Source organism: Mobula birostris, chromosome 5 (assembly GCF_030028105.1).
Source record: "Mobula birostris isolate sMobBir1 chromosome 5, sMobBir1.hap1, whole genome shotgun sequence".
NCBI classification, from domain to species: Eukaryota; Metazoa; Chordata; class Chondrichthyes; order Myliobatiformes; family Myliobatidae; genus Mobula; species Mobula birostris.
In genome coordinates, this window is record NC_092374.1 from 115,880,761 (window position 1) to 115,895,235 (window position 14,475).

The 14,475-nt window shown below is 41.0% G+C and overlaps 1 protein-coding gene across 7 annotated transcripts in view; it reads left to right on the plus strand.

Moving 5' to 3' along the window:
* spopla (speckle type BTB/POZ protein like a) overlaps positions 1-14,475 on the plus strand; it is a 184,669-nt gene that overhangs the window by 135,677 nt on the left and 34,517 nt on the right. For all 7 annotated transcript variants that reach the window (XM_072258597.1, XM_072258604.1, XM_072258603.1 and 4 more), the window contains one exon: positions 8,499-8,632. In XM_072258597.1, coding sequence (XP_072114698.1) covers positions 8,555-8,632 — 78 coding nt within the window. In that variant the 5' untranslated portion in view covers positions 8,499-8,554. The remainder of the gene's footprint in view (positions 1-8,498; positions 8,633-14,475) is intronic.

Sequence of the window (14,475 nt, forward strand, 5' to 3'; positions counted from 1 at the left end):
TGAGGATGTACTTGGAGCAGACTGCAATTGTCACCATGCTTTTGGTGACAGCATTGCTTTGCCACAGCTTACTAACCTGTTTACCTTTGGAATATGAGACCTGGAGGAAATCCAAATAGTCATGGGGAGAACGTGCAAATTCCTAACAGACGATGGCGGGAATTAAATCTATGTCTCTGGCACTGTAAAAGGTTACATGAACTGCTACACTACCATGCCCCTCTGCATGTTAAAATGGAATAATACTGCATGTTATTGAGAGCAAAATTAGGAGTGGAGAATTGGTTAAGCAAGTTGACAGTTGAAAAACATAGCCTAGTAAAGTACTTGAGAATTTTTATATTTATAAGGGAATGGCAGTCCAGAAATATCTGGCACATTTTTTAGCATCAGAGGTTTTTTTTTTAGCAATAACTGTGGTTTAGTGCACCCTTAAAATCCATTCAATAAGGTGCAACGTTATTGTGGACTATGAATAAAGTTGGATTCAAATTTTGTCAAATGTAGACCGGAGGTGATTGTATTGAAATAGATAAAGATTTGAAGGGGAAATGACAGGTAGAAATTGAGTTACTTCCAATTGTAGTTTGCAGGAACTTTTAGAACTCTCTACCTAAGTTTGTAGGGAATTGAGGCTTGGGGCAAATCAGCCATGATCATATTGGATATCAGAGGAGAAATGAGAGGACTGATAATTTACTATGTCCTTGAGATCTTACCACACCATTTGGGAATGAGGAAATTCCTGCCTTTAATTTGCTGAGGCTGAGCTCGATTTGCCAAGGTCTTCCAGTATTCTTGGTGCATCTGTGAAGAACCCTGATCCTGAATCTGGGTGTGTCTGGAACTTGGTTGTTGGATGGGAGAGGGAATAAAGAACATCTTCAAAATCTGCATTAATCTTTGAATAATGACATAAATGTTTAGTAAATATAATCTGTTTCAAATTACAAGATAATTATGTGAGGAATAAGAGCATGGCAATATAACAAAAAGATATATACTTTTCTGAGATTGTTGCAAACAAAACCTTATGTAATTACCTGTATTTTTCAGCTATCGAAACAAAAACCTAAAGCAATATGTTGCAATATTTCTACCACGATTTTCCTTTTAATTTGTTTGGTTCTTTTTGTGTTGACTAGTTATTCAGATTGCATACAGCCAAGTGAAACAAAATGCTGTGTTCAGTATCCTAGTAGTTACAATAGAATATTTATTCAAAACATCTCAGTTCATAATTTTTCCCTGGGCATTACCTTAGGGTTGAAGATGACTGACTCCTGCTCTGTTTATTGAGTTCTATGTGTTAATCAAATAGTGACCAATAGGATGGCTGGGTGAGTAGTTAGATGTTATGCTTCATTTCTTCACTTCTCAACCCAAGCAAGGCCGCAGGACCGGATGGTGTCAGTACCAGGGTGCTCAAAGCCTGTGCCCCTCAGCTATGTGGAGTACTTCGCCATGTATTCAACATGAGCCGGAGGGTTCCTGTACTGTGGAAGATGTCCTGCCTCGTCCCTGTGCCAAAGACGCCGCGCCCCAGCGGCCTCAATGACTACAGACCAGTGGCATTAACCTTCCACATCATGAAGACCCTGCAGAGACTTGTTCTGGAGCTGCTCCGGCCTATGGTCAGGCCACACTTAGATCCCCTCCAGTTCGCCTACCAGCCCCGACTAGGAGTTGAGGATGCCATCGTCTCCCTGCTGAACCGTGTCTATGCCCACCTGGACAAGCCAGCGAGCACTGTGAGGGTCATGTTTTTTGACTTCTCCAGTGCGTTCAACAACATCCGCCCTGCTCTGCTGGGGGAGAAGCTGACAGCGATGCAGGTGGATGCTTCCCTGGTATCATGGATTCTTGATTACCTGACTGGCAGACCACAGTACGTGTGCATGCAACACTGTGTGTCCGACAGAGTGATCAGCAGCACTGGGGCTCCACAGGGGACTGTCTTGTCTCCCTTTCTCTTCACCATTTACACCTCGGACTTCAACTACTGCACAGAGTCTTGTCATCTTCAGAATTTTTCGGATGACTCTGCCATAGTTGGATGCATCAGCAAGGGAGATGAGGTTGAGTACAGGGCTACGGTAGGAAACTTTGTCACATGGTGTGAGCAGAATTATCTGCAGCTTAATGTGAAAAAGACTAAGGAGCTGGTGGTAGACCTGAGGAGAGCGAAGGTACCGGTGACCCCTGTTTCCATCCAGGGGGTCAGTGTGGACATGGTGGAGGATTACAAATACCTGGGGATACGAATGGACAATAAACTGGACTGGTCTAAGAACACTGAGGCTGTCTACAAGAAGGGTCAGAGCCGTCTCTATTTCCTGAGGAGACTGAGGTCCTTTAACATCTGTCGGATTATGCTGAGGATGTTCTACAAGTCTGTGGTGGCCAGTGCTATCATGTTTGCTGTTGTGTACTGGGGCAGCAGGCTGAGGGTAGCAGGCACCAACAGAATCAACAAACTCATTCGTAAGGCCAGTGATGTTGTGGGGATGGAACTGGACTCTCTCACGGTGGTGTCTGAAAAGAGGATGCTGTCTAAGTTGCATGCCATCTTGGTCAATGTCTCCCATCCACTACATAATGCACTGGTTGGGCACAGGAGTACATTCAGCCAGAGTCTCATCCCTCCGAGATGCAGCATAGAGCGTCATAGGAAGTCATTCCTGCCTGTGGCCATCAAACTTTACAACTCCTCCCTTGGAGGGTCAGACACCCTGAGCCAATAGGCTGGTCCTGGACTTATTTCATAATTTACTGGCATAATTTACATATTACTATTTAACTATTTATGGTTCTATTACTATTTATTATTTATGATGCAACTGTAACGAAAACCAGTTGCTCCCGGGATCAATAAAGTATGATTATGACTATGATTCCCACCTACACCACCTACACAGGGATTCTGAATGAATCGTCTTAGTTATTAAATGCTATCCTAATTGTTCCTCCTCATTTTAGCAATCATGGACCAGAGATTCAGTGGAGTTTGGGAATGTTGCATTTTCAGAGGTCCTGAGCACAATCTTATTTTTTTCTCTTGTCCATCTGGTAATCTCTTCTAGTAACAGATGCTCTGTTCTGAGCACAGTTTGAGGAACATAGTGCCAGACAAGTGAACAACATGGACTACCCAATACAGTTAACTAACTACAACTTGGGCCTCAATGCTGAAGATATTAGCCCAGGACTAAATGCTGGCGTTGCTTTATTTGCCCTGCTGGTAGTGAATTTTGATCTTGCAGCTACGGCGTTGGTACCTGTCTGTTGTATGTGTCAAAACATCTCAGAGCCATATGAAATACTGCCATCTGGAAGACCATGAAGTTTGTGCTGGGGTGATGTTAGTGATCTTCAGGAACCCTTCTCAAGTGACAGTAGCTCTTGTCTGGAATTGCTGTTGCAGATCAGCTGTCACAGGTTTCGATCCAGTGGCAAATGGGCCTAAGCTAATTGCAGACCAATTCTGCTGCATAGCTAACAACAGAAATACTGCAGATGCTGGAAATTCAAGCAGCACACATCAAAGTTGCTGGTGAATGCCGCAGGCCAGGCAGCATCTCTAGGAAGAGGTACAGTCGACGTTTCAGGCCAAGACCCTTCGTCAGGACTAACTGAAGGAAGAGTTAGTAAGAGATTTGAAAGTGGGGGGGGGGGAGATCCAAAATGATAGGAGAAGACAGGAGGGGGAGGAATGGAGCCAAGAGCTGGACAGGTGATTGGCAAAGGGGATATGAGAGGATCGTGGGACAGGAGGTCCGGGGAGAAAGACGGGGGGGGGGGGCGGCGGGGGAACCAGAGGATCGGCGAGGGGTATAGTCAGAGGGACAGAGGGAGAAAAAGGAGAGTGAGGGAAAGAATGTGTGTATAAAGATAAATAATGGATGGGGTACGAGGGGGAGGTGGGGCATTAGCAGAAGTTAGAGAAGTCAATGTTCATGCCATCAGGTTGGAGGCTACCCAGACGGAATATAAGTGAGAAAGATGCCTAAAGGGCAGTTTGTCAACACTAAGTTATGGGTGACTCTGAAACATGCAACACACATCTTTTTAAGTTGTATCTAACTTTAAATGAAAGGCTGATGTATTTTTAAAATTATTTTAGCTCCAGTTTATCTCTCTTTACTTAAGTGATATGACAAAGGATCTGAAACAAAGAAAAATTTACAACACAATACAGGCCCTAGGCCCACAATGCTGTGCCAAGCATGTACTTACTTTAGAAATTATCTCGGGTTACCCATAGCCCTCTATTTTTCTAAGCTTCATGTACCTGTTCCGGAGTCTCTTAAAAGACCCTATTGTATCCTCCTCCACCACTGTCCATTCCACGCACTCACCACTCTCTGCGTTTTTTTTAAAAGGAACTTACCCCTGACATCTAACAACAGGAATTCTGCAGATGCTGGAAATTCACGCAACACACATAAAAGTTGCTGGTGAACGCAGCAGGCCAGGCAGCATCTCTAGGAAGAGGTGCAGTCGATGTTTCAGGCCGAGACCCTTCGTCAGGACTGACGAAGGGTCTCGGCCTGAAACGTCGACTGCACCTCTTCCTAGAGATGCTGCCTGGCCTGCTGCGTTCACCAGCGGCTTTGGTGTGTGTTACCCCTGACATCTCCTCTGTACCTACTTCCAAGCACTTTAAAAGTGTGCCCTATCGTGCTAGCCATTTCAACCCTGAGAAAAAGCCTCTGACTACCCACACGATCAATGCCTCATCATCGTATACACCTCTATCAGGTCACCTCTCATCCTCCATCACTCCAAGCAGAAAAGGCCAAGTTCACTCAACCTATTCTCATAAGACATACTCCTCAATCCAGGCAACACCCTTGTAAATCTTCTCTGCACTGTTTCTATAGTTTTCACATCGTTCCTGTAGTGAGGCGACCAGAACTGAGCACAGTACCCCAAGTGGGGCCTGACCAGGGTCCTATATAGTTGCAACATTACCTCTCGGCTCTTGAACTCAATCCCACGGTAGATGAAGGCCAATACACCATATGCCGCCTTAATCACACAGTCAACTGGCACAGCAGCTTATACTTTTGTGGTATTATCAAGTAAATCAAGTTCTGCATGTAATAATTTTACCAAATGTCAGCAGTCATTGCACAATTGAGTCTCTGAATAAATCGCAATAATACATTGATTGGTAATTCAGCTTTTAATTTAAAACAATCAAATTTTCTAAAAATGGAATGAATTTTGTTATTATTATATAAAACATGCATGAAATGTTATCCAAGATTGACAGTAATTTCACACCTGGCTGTAAATAGTAAAGGACCGAGCACTAAACTCTATGCTCAGTACTTAACCTTTCTCGTATGGCAGAGCAAATAAAGAATTAAAAATTACAAGGTTTTGTTAATTGAGGTAGAGAATTTCTAAAGGTTTAAGTAGAACTCTGGCAAGAAATCTCTCGACAGTTTTAAAAAATCCATAATGTTAAATATTTTTTTAAATAATTTTGGTAATGTTGATGATAAATGCCCACAAACTGATCTTGAGTGTTGGTAGTAATGCTTGTATTTCTACAGGCTGGTGAATTGAACTGTTGTGGGTGTTAGCCGCCAGCAGACTGGTCAAATTGAAAAAAACGTTTTTGAAAGATGTATTTTTTTAAATACTGATTTTTTTTTCTTTTAGAAGACCTAAAGTCTGTGACATGAATACACATACTGTATATGCTCAGTAGGTTGTGTAGTATAGTGGATTCCAGTTAATTGGGCCATTGGTTAATTGTGGCAGCCACTTATTTGGGACAACTATTTTAAAAAAACAAATTGAGAAAATTGCTCGGATTCCCTGCATTTATTGGGATACTGTATGCTTAATTTTGGCAAGACACTTGCTAAACAGGTACTAACGAGCATCAGTGTGTGCACTTGTATGACACTACATAATGCTTAAAGTGAACAGTTTTTAAATGACATCAGTTGCACACATTTGTGTTCAAAAAGAGTGATTTTTGTCACTGATAGTTGGCGAGAAATAAGCTGTAAGACTATTCCAAACTTTTGCTCACTGTGGTTTCAAGCATTCACTACTTCACCAAGAACTATGAACTTGAAGGTATCGACAGTTATCTTGAATATTACAATGAAAGTGAAGATTTGGAGGATGTATGATAGCATTGTATGAAGGCAGCCCATTAACTGCAATAGGTGTCAGCACTGATTTTGTTCATTATGTATACTAGATGAATTCCTCTGATAACTATTAGGGACTTGTACAGTTTTATAATACTGTAGTACTATTGGTAGTGTTAGTTTGTTCTATATTTCATTTGAATACATAATTTGTTACTCAGTTTGTCCTCTTTATACTTTTTTAACTATTTCCTTGAAATTTTGGCTAATTGGTGCAGCTGCTTATTTACATACTGGTCTCGATGTGTCCTAATTAATCAGAATTCACTGTATTTGTCAATGGAGCAGTGTTAACGTTTTGTCTTCATCACCTTTTTATCTGGTCGCATTTTGAAATATAGTTTCTCTTTTTATAGAAGCTTATTGACGGTATATTTCTGGAATTGCGGTGAATTGTCTTTGTAATTCTGTCAAGCGTCTTCAGACAAGGGTTTGTTGATTGATGAACGTTGCAATCATTTTGTACAGGAAGCTACTGCATATTGGGTAGCTTTATTGCCTCAAGTTACTCCAGTGGTACAATGATGAATGCTGTGCAGTTTACTGTTAGTGCACCAGCCGAATGCTGGCCAAAACCTTGCTATGCCAGTTCAAGGAGGACATCAGTATAGCTTTCATTATCACTTGTAGAGAAAATTTTCAAAATTATAATAGTGGTTTCTAGTGTGAATCTTCATGTGAGATTGAACAGTAATTGTTCCATCACCTCAATAAATAAGGCTTCCTTAATCTGCAGAGTTCATCCTCTTTGCACTTGATTCTGTTACCACTTTGGTGCTGTGTATACAGTGGTGAGAGAGATTGCAGTTTCTACTGTTAAATCTTTTTTTTAAAGTACATAGTTAATTGGTATTTCTCATAAACCCATAAACTTAAACAGCTTAATAGTTTTAAGAGATGTGCCATTTTGCATTTGAGAAACTTAAAGCAAACCAATGTGAAAACCATTAAAGGATTTCACTCTGGGCGCATTCTATCTGCAACCAAAAAAGGCTTTGTGTCTTGCATATACAAGGACCTGAACAAAACTGAAGTATAGAAATGCTGAAAATGTCGAAAACTCAGCCAGTCAAGTAGCATTTGTGAGAGAAGGAAATAAGCAATGTCTTAGGTGAGTTCCCCCTTCCCCAGAATGGCGAAGAGTGGAGGGTATACCATTTTCAAAGTAGGAGTGGTGGAAGGAATGAGTTGTCAAATAAATTACTAAATTTGTTTCATGGAAGTTACTATAAAAAAGTAAGTCAAGTTAGGTTCTTTGCTTAAGTGTCATATGTGATTATCTGGTTACCCACTCCTTATGGGTAGTGGCTCCATATGTCACTACTACAGGGTGTGACGTCCCTGCCTTACACGAATCCTGGACTCAGCTGGCTCCGGCTGACAGTACCCAGTATGGGCCCCTATCCAGGGTTACAGATCCCACTGCCTTGTGGGTATCTTTGGGAGAAGAGAAGGCTAAGGAGTAAACCCTACACAAATCCAGAGTGGAGCCCCTAAGGCGGTTGGATGATGTATCACGTCACCTCCAGGCAGCTCCTGCAGCCAAGCTGATGCCAAATATACTGCTTTGCATTCCTTTGGAACACATCCGCGAGGCCGAGAGGGGGATCTTGATGTCTGGGCAGCCCAGGATCTCCATATTCATCACCCAGGTCTGCGCCCTGGAACCAGCCACATCCATTGTCTACTTAGACAGAGCCATGGCTCCTTATTGGATTCTGCACCTCACATTCTGTCTTAGTAGTAATTTTAGTTCTTTAATCAGTCTATTTTATCTTCACTCTTTAATGCTGATGTGCAGATCAAAATGAACCTGTATTTTGGAAAGCCTTATTGCTTAAACTAAAACTACTGAAATGGACATGTAAGTGTGCAAATAATTTTTTTGTCAGTCATTTGTATATTAAAGATGCCATTGTTAACAAAATTAGTTAACAATAAATCACTCTTTTATTAGATTACCCCCACCCCCATTAATCTGCGTGAATCCCACTAAATAATTTTGTAATGCACAGGGGATGTTGGCTTGAGAGGATGTATCGATGTGAAAATGCTTGACTCATTGTCCTGTATTCTATTTCTGCAGCACTGAACGTTATGGATATTATAAGCGGAATTAAAAGAGCAGTATATTTTACGTAGTTGTTTATGTGAGAGAAAACTAATGCACATGATATTTTTTCACTAAATGCAAATTCTTGCAATTTGGAATTATCTAAGAGATTTAGTAATTCAATTGCTTTGGAATTTCTTTTAAACATGATTTTGTACCACACAATATGTGTATTTAGCGGTTAATAATTTAACTTTGTTTCATTGCAGGAGAAGCCCTGAAATTTGCTGTGGTGTATAGGTTCAAAACGGTGGACAAGCTGGCAATGTCAAGGGTGCCAACACCCCCTCCGCCTGGAGAAATGTCTAGTGGACCTGTGGCAGAGAGTTGGTGTTACACCCAGGTACAGTACACCCCAGAGCTTCTGTGATTGATTACAAAGTCATGACAGTGGAATCTAGATTTTCAGTGGAAAAGAAGAACAGCAAATTTAAATGTTGTGACATTCACCTGACTTTAGATTGGAATTGTTTTACTTCATAGTTAGGCATGAACAGAGGACAACTTTTGTGAAACTTTTGTGTAATCAAGGATTCCCAAATGGACACAAGTAAATATAGTTCATTTAGTAATTACGTATTACTTGAGGCATACACTCATGATTCATTGTATATGTAGTGCGATATCTGTTGGAAAAGCAGGGCAAAATGCAGAACGAAAGTGAGAGAGATGATTAAGGACTGACTGGAATTTGCTGAAGGAAAAACTGAGCTGTTTCACTTTCCAGTTTTCTATTCTGTCTTCAGGCAGCCTTTTATTTTGGCATTAATTCTTAATATCTCTGAAGATTATTTTTTAAACAATCCAAGATTGTTGTATTGATAATTCACATAATGCTGCTTTTCATTTTTGTTTCTGATTATATCATTTCATATTGAATTTTCTGTTATTGAATTTTACATACTTAATTACTGGAAATTTCATAATGAAGTTTAATCTCCGACTAATGAAACTAAGCTACAGAACTGAAATGAGTAATCTCTATCAGGTTGTAAATCTTTTTTAAACTACCTATTTGAAGTCTGTAGGCTGGATTAGAAGAGTAGACTACGTGGTAGTGCCAGATAGATGCTGAAGGAGCAGAGCTATGATTGTAAAATGAGAGCAAATTATTGTTTTTGCAAAAGGGATTAGTATAGTTCAGCATTTAATTGTTTAATTAGTTCAACATTATGCCTTGTCCAAAGGGCCTGTTATATATTACAAAAGGAGGAAATGGTTCTGAACCCTCTTGCATTCTAGGTACAAAAGATCCCAGGACACTAAGTGGGAAAATAGCTGAGAGATTTATTGTCTAGTCAATAATACTAAAGTAAATAATTTGGTCATTATTGAATTATCTTTGCCGTTTCCTGTTATATAACAGTGGCACTTCACATAGCATTTTATTGATTCTAAAGTGTCCTGGGATGTCCTTGCATTTATACACTGTTTCCTGAATGTTATATTTTTTAAAAATCATGTTGAAGTTTATATTTAGCCAGGGAATGTTACTGTGCCCCTTTCACAATACTGTGAAGGATTTTGAATCACGTGGCATTGGTTGAGCCCTAACTCAGCATCAGTGATTGTTATTAATGAATTAAGTGATACCAAAGCACCTATCAAGACAGGTGCAGCTAATTGGATGGTTTTGTTTTCTCCTGTTTTGTAGAGGTATGTTATTCTCAAGCAAATTTCACCCACTGTCAATGTCAGTGCTGGAATTTTACTGGGATGACTTGGCTAGAAGAGTAACTTCAATTCAATACCTGTACTTTTAATAACGGATGGTAGGTGATTTTGAAATAAGGGCCTGGGAAGGACTGAAACAATGAGCAGCAATTAGTGTCCCCTCATGTAGGCACCCAAATGTGTAGGATGAATGTATCAGATGTATGACAGGTGGTTTCCTCAATCAGTTTGTTCAGAAACAATGAGGGAACAAGCTGTTTTTGATCTAGTATTGTGTACTGAGAAAGCTTTTATGAATACACATATATAAAAAGACAAAGATGAATGTGCTTCCCCTGTAGACTGAGACAGGTGAAAGTATGCAGTGTAATAAAGAAATGGCAGAGAAATTAAATAGATACTTTATTTCTGACTTGAAATGAATACAAAACTCCACTGTACTGAATCGTGTATCTAGAGTAAATAAGTTCAAATAAATTCACATTTGGGGAAAAATGGAGAAAACTAATGGGTCTGAAAGCAAACCCCTTAACCTACAGGCTGGCATCTTAAGATTTAAAGGAAACTAGACAACGGGATGACCCATTGGGGCACCCTTTGAGAGAAGGGTAGTACAGTCTGATATGACCAGAATGAACATTAAATTTTCCTGAATGCTATTGGTATTGCTTTGCTTTGGAAACTGAAGAAAACCTCAGTTTATTAAGAAGAATGGCACGTAGCAAAGCAAATATAGCTGTTCATTTAATGTAGGACACTGTTGATGGCATTATTTCTGGTTAATCTGCCACCCTTGTGCCGCTCTTTGTCATTCTGGAGACGTGCAGCGCTTTCATCCCCTGTCTCTTCAGCTCTTCTGTTTGTTTTGTTTGTCTCTGACCCTGGAGACGTGCATGCCTCTCCTCCTCTGTCTCTTCTTCTCTCATCTTTTTTTTGTCCTGACTCTTTGATCCTGGAGTCGTGCGGCCCTGGCTTCATCGATTCTTGTCTTCTCCTTCTCCTTCTTGCCGCTTCCCAGTGACGTTTGGCATCATCTCTTGACCATAAATGTCCCCCTTCCCTTTCCACGCAGCATAATTAGGGTATTAGGGTGACCTTTTTTTTTTACCCTAATGCTGGATAGAAGATACGAAGCAGCAACACCAAAGGATGCTGATTATCCTTGATGATATGGTTGGCGCTCTCCTAAATGGACTTGATATAGTCACCGCTCTCCTTTGACTGCTGCAGAGGGTTTTATGGGTGTCTCAAAGAACGTCATTACAATCAGATTTAATTATCTCTTGTGGATGGGTGGCAGTTAGATCTGTCCCAATCTTGCACATGCTGATGGTGATTAGCAGAATGTGACCCTTGAAATAGAGCTGCCCTGCCCTTTTGCTCTGGTAGGTGCCGCTGCTGAGGCTGACCGTGCGCATGCTTTGGGCTGTCACATCCCGATTTCCATGATGGTAGATCTGCTCTCGGGTTAAAAGGGAGCCTGTTGATTTTTGGCGAATGAGCAATGTTATACGAATGTATAACCCTGAACTTTGCCTGCATTCTGTAAGTTAACGCATTTTAATTCGATTTAGCCAAAAAAAGTGCCGCTGTAATGCACCATTTGCGCTAATTGGAGGTCACAAGCAGACAGAGCATGAGAGTTTTAGTAGTATATAGATAGATGATAATGAAGGTAGAACATAATAGCGGACATTTTCAAAATTCCAGGTTCTAGAACTGCTTTTGTAATTTGGAAGGTAACAATGTAATCCTATTGTTTAAGAAAGAAGGGAACAAGAAAATGAGAAGTTATAGGCTGCGTCCACACTGGACCTGATAATTTTGAAAACGCCGGTTTCGAGTAAAAACGACAGGCGTCCACACCAAGTGTTTTTCAAAATATCTCCGTCCACATTAGAACGGATATTTGGGCGAATCTTCTACTGGGCATGCGCAGGACACAGAAAACAAGCGAAGAGGAAACGGTATACTTGGTGCACGTTTGTCCAGTTACAGACTAGAAAAACTTTAAAGGAATTGCTGTTGGCTCTCACGCAGGAGGACTTAAAACTAAAAAGCAATAAATACTGGAGCGTATGGAGGCAACCGACAGGGAGCTCACGGGCAGTATGACCCAGCTAACAACGAACATTGAAAAACTGACTAACTGTTGCATTAATAAAGCAACTTGTTAAGTGTATAAAACATGTCTGCATCAGTGTTATCTTGTATTTCTACACAATGTTATATTAGGCTGTTAGACACCTATTGTCAGAGAAGTACTTACAAAAATAGGTAAACCACCTTCATATAAGCAAGGACAGAAAACAGGGCAAAGTGAGTATACTTATTTATTCAGTAAGCTATGGGTCAAAGTACTTGGTGAGTACATTTCTAACTCTTCTGGCTTAAGTCTCGTTGCTGTCTGTTCTGAAATTGTTAGGTTGTGTGGGGGGGTTGCGTTCAAGAAAACAATGAAATTCCGCACTGCCGCCATCTGTTGCAGCACGTCATGACAGCGTTTTTAAATAGTCAAAAAAGCTCACTTTACAATTTAACTCCCACGCTGTTCACACCAACTGCGCGTTATAACAGCTGTCCGGCAGTGCTTGTGCAGTACCAAGCAGAAGCTGAAAAAGCATTGTTGTTGTGTTGTCATGACAGCGTTTTAAAATCTCTCCGTTTACCCCGTCCACACTACAGTGTGCAACAGTCGTTTTCAGATTTATACACTCTGGGGAGTGTTTTAGAAAAGCTCCATTTTCGGGAGATGAAAACGCCGTTTCAATGTGGACAGAGGGATAGTCTGACTACCTATAGTGGGGACAAGGCTATAATGAAGGATGTGTTGGAGCATTTGGATAATAAATTAGTTGTAGGTGACTGAAAATATGAAAAGGAATGAGCATTTGGTAAATCTGTTATTGAGGGCAAATTATTTGAGATACTTAGATTTTTAGGAGGTTCCAAAGGAGCAGAATTAGACCATTTCACCCATCGAGTCTGCTCCCCATTCCTTCATGGCTGATTTATTATCTTTCTCAACCCTATTCTCCCCATAACCTTTGACACCTTGACTAATCAAGAACCTGTCAGCCTTTGCTTTAAATATGCTCAATGACTTGGTACTCTTAGCCATTCATGGCAAGGAATTCCACAGATTCACCTCTCTTGAGTGAAAGAAATTTCTCCTTATCTCTGTTCTAAATGGTTGTCCCTCTATTCCGAGGCTGTGCCTGATGATCTTAGACTCCCGCTCTATAGAAAGCATTCTCTGCACATCCACTCTATCTAGACCTTTCAATATTTGATAGGTTTCAATGAGAACCCCTCTCATTCTTCTAATCTCCATTGACTACTGCAGGCCCAGAGCCATCAAATGCTTCACATACATTAACCCTTTCATTCCTGGGATAATTTTCATGAACTTTCTCTGGACCATCTCCAGTGACAACACATCTTGTATGAAGGGCCAAAAATTGATCACAATACTCCAAGTGTGGTCTGATAAATGGCTTATAAAGCCTCAGCATTACATCCTTCCTTTAATATTCTAGACTTCTTGAAATGAATGCTAATATTGCATTTGCTTTCCTTGCCATCGACTCAACCTGCAGGTTGACCTTTAGAAACTCTCAAATGCCTTTCTACCTTTTGATTTTTGAATTTTTTCCCTGTTTAGAAAATAGTCTGTGCTTATATTTCTGCTACCAAAATGCATAACCACACACTTCCCTATGCTATATTCCATCTGCTACTTTGACCATTCTTCCTATCTGTCTGTCCTTTGGCCGACTCACTGCTTTCTCAACGCTACTTACCCCTCCATCTATCTTTGTGTTGTCTGCACACTTGACTACAAAGCGTCATTTCCATCGTCTAATTGACATATAACATGAAATGAAACGATCTGAACACCAACCCCTGCGGAACATCACTAATCACCATCAGACAAGCAGAAAAGGTCCCCATTTTTCACAGTATTGAGATTGTGTACAGCAGCGGTCCCCAACCATCGGGCCACGGACCGGTGCTGGGCTGCAAAGCATATGCTACCGGGCTGCGAGGAAACGATATGATTTGGCGATATGAGTCAGCTGCACCTTTCCTCATTCCCTGTCACACCCACTGTTGAGCTGGAACGCACGCGAGGTCATGACCCGCGCGTCATCCATGTCAGCGCAGGAAGGAGATCAACTCCTCGAGCTTGCAGATGATGGCGGGCTGAAAAGTATGTTTGACATAGCATCTCTGCCGGCATTCTGGATCAAAGTCAAGACTAAATATCCTGCAATAGCCACGAGAGCACTGAAAACGTTGTTTCCATTTCCAACATTTTTCTGCGAAGCGGAGTTTTCTGCAATGAATGCAACGAAAACTAAATTGTGGAATAGACTGGACATAAGGAACGTTCGAGTATCGCTGTCTCCCATCACACCTTGTTGCAGGAAAACAAGCCCAGGGCTCCCACTGATTCAGCGATATTGGTGTGTTGCAATGATTTTATATGTTCATACGGGGAAAATATGT